This window comes from Salvia miltiorrhiza, chromosome 3 (genome assembly GCF_028751815.1).
Source record: "Salvia miltiorrhiza cultivar Shanhuang (shh) chromosome 3, IMPLAD_Smil_shh, whole genome shotgun sequence".
In the NCBI taxonomy this organism is placed as follows: domain Eukaryota; kingdom Viridiplantae; phylum Streptophyta; class Magnoliopsida; order Lamiales; family Lamiaceae; genus Salvia; species Salvia miltiorrhiza.
The window spans coordinates 7,591,254-7,600,147 of record NC_080389.1 but is presented as its reverse complement, the minus strand read 5'-3'; the positions used below and the strand labels follow the sequence as shown (position 1 = coordinate 7,600,147).

Below are 8,894 nucleotides of genomic sequence, written 5' to 3'. Positions count from 1 at the left end.
CAATACTTATTTTAAACTCACATCTGCTATGAGTGATGAACATATGGTCCAGTTGGCTATACATAATTTTGAGGGAAAAACTTTGCAATGGTTTCAGAACTTTGGTTATGAGAATGTTTTGGAGATTAGTTGGGATCAGTTCTTGGAGGTTGTGGCTGCTAGATTTGATGATATAAGTGAAGGAAAGATTATCATGGAATTTAAGAACCTCAAGCAGACTGGTACTTATGCTCAGTATGTTGAGGAGCTTATGGGGTCAATTGGAACCCAAAATCGGTCAGGGCGTTGCGTTTAAATTGACGGAGGCATTTGAATCTGGGTGAGAGCGTTCAGTCGGGCGAGTAGCTCCTGGTTTTATTTCTCCAACAACAACCGACTCTCCCTTTCCGGGGCCATTTGGTCCATCAGGGCGTTAAGCTTGGCGCCTATCTCCACGTGGGGCAACAACTCGGTTTGTGAGGGAACATCGATCGTGTCACGTGTGTCGTTTGGGGTACTCATGGTAGAGCTCAATGAGTGTTCGTCGGGAATGCTTGATTGCTAGGGCCCCACGGTGAGCGCCAAATTGTATGGGGTGAATCCGATGAACACGGAAGTGACGTCAATCACGTCTGGATCGACGGGCACTAGCAACCTGAAACCACAAGCAACGTTAGAGCCCTTCGATGAGCATCGGTGGGGGTGTCGATGGAAGGGCCTCCGACGCTCTAGTCAGTGAATTGATATAAATAACAGACGTAAGTAACGTAATAAAACAAATAAATAATAGGAAAGAGATAGAAAAAAGAATGTTCTCCGGAGGATCGGGATGTCCTGGTGGTCGGAGTTAGAGTTAGTGAACGAGGTGGAATGAGGGGCGACAGACGTCCGGGCTAGCGGGGCTAGTCGGGCGATCGGAACTCTAGAGTGATGTGAGCGTGGAGGCGGAACGGAAGAGCGGAGAGAGCGAGAATGAGAGATTGTGTGCGGGTGCTAGAGTGGATACGAGTGATTCTCCTTTTTGGATTTCATTAGTGAGTTAGGATATATAGGTGACGGACCTACGGGGAGGCGGCTAGGGTTAGGGTTTTGCTGGAATACCCGTTGTAACCCTAGCAGTTTCGACTTCTTAGGAAACGATCTCCCACGACTCTCGTCTGACTTGATCGCCAAGCGACTATTGCGTTTAGGGTTTTCCCTTGCGGATTCGCGTATCTCCCGTATATAGGCTTGGCTTTGGGCCTTGTGCTATGAGCGTGATATGAATCATTTTATCGAGCTAGCCCGTTGGGCCTTATAATTTTTGCTAATTGGACTATTACGAATTTTATCCACTACACTCGCCGGTGAAGAAGAAGAAGAAGAAGGAAGCGCCGCATGAGGCCAGCCACCGCACCCAAGACCAAATTCCCCCCTATCGATAGGGGTCCACCTTAATTAAAAATAAAAAAAAAGTTATTTAACCTAACGGTGTTAACGTCCCTTAAGTGGCGGGGAGGGGGGGGGGAATTGGTTCGATTTTGCCACGTTGAGGTAGTAAACAACGCTTATCTTGACTATAAAGTCCTGTACGCGATAGGGACGCCATCGATAGGGGTGAATTTGGTACTTAACCCTTTTATCTATTCTACTCCTATATAATATTTCTCTCTCTTCTATTCACTTTTTCATCTTTTATGATTTTCTAAATATCTTCAAATTTGATTTAAGGAAATATATTCAATGTGTATGTATGATCTTTAATTTGATGTACAAATTATTAAATAAGAATTTGAAACAAATAATTTATTATAATTTAAAATTTTAAGGTAATTTTTTTTCTCTCTTCTCTTTCTTTTTTATATTCTTTCTCTCACCTTATTCACTTCACGTTGGAGTATATCTCTCTATCTCTCTCTCCCCTGCTGGTGGACGTTGTCTACCATCAAATAATTCCTGCAATATTACCAAGAATTAAATGAGTATAGCAATAAGCACGGTCGAACCACACATAACGGGTAAAAGCACTCAAATTCCTAAAGATTAAGTTTTGGTGTAGCCACCACGCCTTAAATTGAGAGAAAATATTAATCAACTAAGAAAGCAAATAAATCGATGAAAATTGCTACTAGAAATTAATCAAATAGAAGTAACTCGGCTCGAATAAATCCATAATAATTCAATACTCTGATCATCGATGCAAAGATAAATTAATTCATATTAACCAACCAGTTATAGGATATACTGTGAACGCAACAGATGTACCACAATTCCTACTTACTTTGTCGATAGACAGCTGTAGACGCCAGACCTGCCTATTTCCCTTATTAAAATATAACATAGCTGTAGACGCCAGACCTAGATTTAATATTCTAATAACATTAAGTTGAATAAACCCGATTTAGACAAATTATCCAAGAACGCAAGTAATAATTCGTCTACCAATTTATTCATACTACGAACATGGTAGCTTTATCATTAATCAGCCATATTCCAACAATTACAGATTGGAGGAACCAATTGACTTTAATCCAATTATTAAACCTAAGTTAGCCAGACTTAAATTAAATCATAATTGACTCTAAACACAAGGAATAAATCGAAATTAATAGGAACCAATTTTATGAACAACTAGGTATCATAGATATTAAATCAGTATTTCAATATTCTCGTCGAATTAAGAATTTAGCTACTCATAATTAAACTAGAAACAATCAAATAAATAAAAACAAACATAAATAATAATCGAAAGAATTGAAATAAATAATATTGTATCACCGGAATTCCAATCAAAACCTCGAAACTCTCAAAACAATTCTAAACTCATGAAACACAAATAAAAGCAACAATCAAGTCTCAAAAAGTCTCCTTATGATGGCTTGCAGCGGCGAAGGCTACTCGGGTGAGTTCATCGGCCCTTATGATGGAAATCATGGCTGTTGTAGCTGGTATTACATGGTGTATTGAATATGATATCTATCCCATTGAGTTGTTAACTGACTCCATGATGGCGGCGAGGGTGATGGCTTGCCTAGAGGAGGAGGGTCGGTTTTTGTCGGATGACAGACATTCTTGTTTTAGCTCGTTCGTCCATGCTTATTAGTGTTAATCATATCTTAGCTCGTTCGTCCATGCTTATTAGTGTTAATCATATGTATAGGGAGCCGAATACTGTAGCTCATAGTCTCGCGCAATTTGCGCGCTCTTATCAGCAACCTGTCTGTTGGATTACTGATTTTCCCCCGATGGCTCCATGATTTGCTATCGGTGGACTATCCTTAATACTCCCTCCGTCCCAATATTGTTGGCCACATTTGGTTTCGGCACGGGAATTAAGGAGTTGTAGATTAGTATTTTAAGTGTGTGGGTAATATAGTATAAAATGATAAAGTATGAGAGAGAATGTGATAAAGTAGGAGAGAGAATGATAAAGTAGGAGAGAGAATGTGATAAAGTAGGAGAGAGAATGATAAAGTAGGAGAGAGAATGTGATAAATAATTCCATTTTAGGAAAGTGGCCAACAATAGTGGGACAAACTAAAAAGGAAATGTGGCCAACAATATTGGGACGGAGGTTGTACATGAGTTCGTCTTGAGTTTCAAAAAAAAAAAAAAAGTCTCAAAAAGTCTCTTGGAGCCGTTAATAATCTGCTACTCGTGTCCAGCCGTCAATGCTCCGTCCCAAGCTTGGTTGATTGCCCAAAATAAAAGAAAATCCCTACTCCCTAGAAATACCTCACGTCCCCTCTCTAACCACCACATCATCAATGGGCCAAAATAAGTCGAAGCCCATTTATTCTAAGGTAAAAACGTGGCATACATATATTAGTAATTATAATTTCTTTCATCGTTGCTTCTTTAATAATTTCTTTCAATCTACTCTCTCGACAGCAAACTCTTCAATTCCTGCACCAAAAATCACCTAATTATGTATATTAAATTCAATTAAAGCATAAATAATTCAAGAATATAAACAATTAAAATACACACATCATGTGAATAATTTATCTATCTTTTCTTTTGATAAAAATCTATCTATATAATATATAAAAGAATGTTGTAAATATATATAATATATATTTCCCTATTTAATGACCTAACCCTAAATCCTATCTCTAACTTTGTATCACCTATAAATAGAGGCATTTAATCATCATGCTCCTATAGATTTACAACATTCTCTCTTCGCTATTATGTTTTCTTCTACTTTTTTCTCTACTTTCAACGAAGAGGAGTTTTTCAGGTGTGGGGATTAGTCTTCTTTTGACCTTCCTAAGTGGAAAAAAAAGTGATTGATGGAAAATTATTTATTAATTAATTAATTTGGAGACTATTAATTAAAGGTTAAAATTACAAATTTATAATATCTTATTATCATTAGGGTGTGTTTGCTTTTTATCCCTCTAAATGGAGGTATAACAAAAATTTATGGCTTTAAATGTTTGCTTTCTTATCCATATTTCACACACACACCATTTTAATTTCCTTCCTTATTTTCACTTCAAATGAGAGATAATATTATCACACCATAATATTATCTCTCCTTGAAGTGAAAATAATGAAGAAAAAATGGTGTTTGTGTGAAATGTGGGATAAGATAGCAAACATTTAAAGCCATAAATTTTTGTTATACCTCCATTTAGAGGGATAAAAAGCAAACACGCCCTAATTAGTTTAAATTAGGGACTATAATAAATAAAATGAGGGCTATGAATTATAGAATCATCCAAGTTTATTTCATTATTTCTTGAAAACGACGTTATTGTAGGTGGAATTAAGGGTGAGTATTCGACCGGTTCGATTTAAAATCGAACCAAACTCAAAATAATTGAACCCAAAATAATCGAATCCAATCTATACTATATTAAAAAAACAGTTTCCAATTTGAAATCAATTTCAAATCAATTTCAAAATTGAGTGGCAATTTTATAATTATAATAAAATTGAATGTTTATGTTTAAACTATATTTTTCTTTTTATTTTCCATTTCTTTAACTTCTTATTTGTTGTTTTATTTATTTCCAAAATTGTTAAATTTGATTAATTATAAAATATTTAATATGCATATCAAATTAAAGATCACAATAAGAGCTTTAATTTGATATATTTTATACAAATATTTGAGTTAAAATGTACAAATTAAATTTGTTTAAATATTAAAATTTTATAATTTCTCTCCTCTCTCATCTTTTAAAAAAATGTATTTTAAATTCTTTTTTATTAGTATTTTTTTAAACTTTTTTTTTGCTTTCATAATATCAAATTTTATAATTGTACATTATTTTTTTTATTAATATTCAATTCAAATATATTTAATTAAAATTAATTTTTATTATATTTATGAGTATGATAATTGAATTAGTATTAATTTTTATATAAATATATAAAATAAAAAATATTTTTCCGTGCATTGCACGGGATGTAAATACTAGTTAGTATTTGAAATCCAATTACCGAACCAAATTGTATTTTGCTCACTCAACCAACCTGTAAAATTTTCAGTTTGATGTGGTAAAACCAATCTTTTTAAAATACGTGTAAAATACTTATACATTCTTATAAAATATATTTCTACACTAGTCATTTTTCAAGATGAGTTAACTTCTCAGCACTACTTCGAAAAATTTCAGCACTTGTTTAGATTGATATTCAAAGGGTAAGAACTCCTCTATGCAAATTTCAATATGAGTTCTGCTGATTTAAAATAGTCTAATTGTGCAGAATAATCACGTCACAATAATTAAACACTTGTCATTGCCAAATAGACGTTTTGGCAATATATCTCTAGTCTGTAATCTACCAAAAAGGAAAAACTTAGAAACTTGAGAGCAATATATCCCAATGACAAGTGAACTTCAATGTATTGATATCTCTTTAAGTGTAATCAGATGTGCATCCATTCCTCAACGTTACTCTTAACACTAAAGCATAGTATAGAATATGTGAACACTGACTTGTTTGTTCCAACTGCCAACTCTGATTTCCGAAGTAACTTGAAGACGACATTAAGTCGTCATTGTTGCAGCAGCTTTCATCCTGGCCCAGTTAGGTGATCTCATGGAATGCAGAGGGCTAATTCTTGTTGGAGAGACAAATGCCGTAAACTATGGAAACCCCTGCGATAAAACTAATTATCTTGCCTACCGATATTGTCTTTTTTCCAATTGGTATGCTAAGAAGTTCCTCCAACTGAAACATTCAACAGCATAAAGTTCCATTAAATGGATATATTTGGAATCACGACGTTAAACCATCAAAAAACATCAAGTTAGAATAGTGGCATATAATACAAAAAACTTGGTTTATTCTATGTAGAAAGTGAATAATCAAGTAAAGAATTTTGAAGGACAAAGTAGTCAATGAATGGCATAAAATCTTTACGTCAATGGGTTGTTTCCAGTTCTTCTGGATTCCTGGTACATGGGCCTTTCCCACCACAGCTACCACCGATTTATACTTGCTGGCAACATCAAGTATCTTGGCCGACATATATCTTTACAACAAATATAGAATGAAAGCAATCAATCATGCAATTTTACAATGATATAAAGCCCAGTATTAAGAATTAGAACGAAATTTGGAGACGGATCAGAACACGAACAGATCACGCTCATGGGTATATATTTCTGCCCAAGCAGGATCGCTCTTGGATATCTCTTGATTATATCGATGGACCGCATGAGCATCATACTTTCCTTTGATTAGCTACATAAAGGAAATATCAACTTTTAATGCTCAAGTAACATCATTAAAACTGATCACCCCACATATATTATCTGTATATTAAAAGGTAAATAAGTATTACCTTCTTCCGGATTTCATATGGTAAATTCATGGGAATTCCTTTAATTTGAACGGTGAGAAATTGCCAAATAGACGTCTTGGCAATATACCTCTGATCTGTAATCTATCAAAAAAGAAAAAAGTAGAAACTTGAGAACACATGTAGAAGACTTTTAATAGATCCGACCAAAAGAGCTTCAAAAACAATAACAATGAAAACATAAAGAGGTGGTCTCCTGTGCACTTGGGTGCACCGTGCACCTGGGAGCAAATGACACTAACACTAACACTATCTTGAAATGACACTAACACTATTTTATTTTACAAATTACACTATCATGTTATATAAATAACACTGTCGCGAAATGACACTAACACTATATTGAAATGACACTATCATTCTATCGAAATGACACTATCATTAAATGACCAGGGTGCACAGGAGAATTTGTGAAACTTAAAATATTATTTGTGATTGATTGATATGGAAAGGGATTTATAGTAGTAAACCACAAGAAGAAATGTAGCTCACATCAATGGGTCGATCGCCAAGTATAACCTTGGCACCATATTTCTTGGCTTCATCATTTGCTGCCAGAAAATCTCCATCATCTGCAACTTCAAATCGACTCCCACGCTAGAAAAAGACAGATGAGTATCATTTTGCAAACTTCATTATGTGGTAACTTAGCATAAATAGAATCATACCTTAGTCGTATACCAATCGTAAAGAATCCAAGAAAGTTTATAATTTTTCTTCCACATTTCCACCATTTCTCCCATAGTCGGAACCTGCAAAATAATGTCACCCTTTCAGATTTAATTCTACATAAACTGAAAACAAATACAAATACAAGCAAACCTTGATTTTTTCACGCCTAAGTAAATGTTCGCGACTGGAGCACAATTCTAGGAAAACAACCTGAAAGCATATAATTGCTATATTAATTAGAGAGATGATGATGATGATGATCACATAAAATTAAGAGTAGTAGCCAATGTGGCTTCTAATTTGAAAAGAAAAACACCTCTGGTTTCAAGAATCGCACTGCTGCCCTAACTTCTTCCCAGGATTTCTGCAAATGATAAACAATTAACTTAAGCTATTGTAATTCATTAAAAATTGGCATATATATTAAACAAATAAACAACAGTAATTTACCGGTAAAGCGTGACCGGTTCCGACCAAGTAAACATTGCAGATGCCGCCGTCTGCAGATGAGTCGCAAGTGAGCATCACCACACTCCTCGAGAGCTCCGTCAGCTTTTTTCCCCTATTCCTCGCATAAGTATTGCCGGTATCACTGATTCCGGCTGTCGCTGCGGGAGAAAAGTGACTGATATTCGTTCTGAGCAACCGTTTCGGATATACGGCGGCGGCGGCGGCGGAGAGGTGATTGGCGGAATTGAGACGGTTTAATCTGTACATCTTTTGGCTACTTCCGATTTGGGCGAAATTTTGGTCTGAGACGTTGGCGATATTTTAGAGCGAGAAGTCGGCGAAATTTTGGAGTGAAGGTTAGAAACTTGTCGCTATTTATACTGAATATATAAGTTCTGTCGATTAAAAAAAAAGAATATATAAGGTTTGACTCATTCTATTCAATTTGTTGTGTAGACACGTGTTCCTATTCTTGCTTTGATTAGATCTAAGGTTTTCCCTATTCAATTTGACTCGTTCAATTCTATTCAATTTTGGGTCAGGTTTTAACGATTTTATGAAGCCCAGCTTAAATATAACTTCGGTATAAGGTTTTAACGATTTTAAGGTGCCCTGTCTTTTTTTTTTTTTTTCGATTCCCGCCTAATCAGCCGATATATATAATTTTCCACGCATATTTCGCCTTGTATTAGAGGAAGACAGAGCAGAATCCATCATCGAGCTCTTCGTCACAAGCTTTGAGATATGTAGCGGTAGGCTTCTTCCTGTAAATTGACTTCAAAAAATCAAGGTAGCAGCCATGAGTTCTACTCAACAAGGTATGATGTCTCGATCGTTATTCTTGATATCGTTGTTTCTAGGGTTGGATGAATGCTTTACATTCTCAATTCAATAAGATGTTTTATGAGTTTATTTTGACACTTTATTTGGCACTTTGTACACCTGCATATATGTTTCTGGTTTCGGCCATGGATTATACTATGCTATTGAA

General features: G+C 35.3%; 1 protein-coding gene across 1 annotated transcript; it reads right to left on the bottom strand.

Moving 5' to 3' along the window:
- Positions 1-5,799: 5,799 nt before the first annotated feature.
- On the bottom strand, positions 5,800-8,235 carry LOC131017308 (uncharacterized). Its single transcript, XM_057946016.1, has 8 exons — positions 7,904-8,235; positions 7,770-7,817; positions 7,604-7,663; positions 7,450-7,533; positions 7,274-7,378; positions 6,764-6,865; positions 6,560-6,663; positions 5,800-6,451 (listed from the first exon to the last, which is right to left on the bottom strand). Exons 1-8 carry the CDS (start codon positions 8,168-8,170, stop codon positions 6,196-6,198), a joined length of 1,026 nt encoding a protein of 341 aa, XP_057801999.1. The 5' UTR covers positions 8,171-8,235; the 3' UTR covers positions 5,800-6,195.
- Positions 8,236-8,894: the final 659 nt, after the last annotated feature.

What these genes read in the sequence shown, in the direction of transcription:
- LOC131017308 (XM_057946016.1), bottom strand. Translation starts at nt 8,170, where the DNA reads ATGTACAGATTAAACCGTCTCAATTCCGCCAATCACCTCTCCGCCGCC. An exon ending in GAACCGGTCACGCTTTACCG is followed by an intron (nt 7,818 to 7,903) that starts GTAAATTACTGT and finishes TATCATTTGCAG; the next exon opens with AAATCCTGGGAAGAAGTTAG. An exon ending in TTAGGCGTGAAAAAATCAAG is followed by an intron (nt 7,534 to 7,603) that starts GTTTGCTTGTAT and finishes ATTATTTTGCAG; the next exon opens with GTTCCGACTATGGGAGAAAT.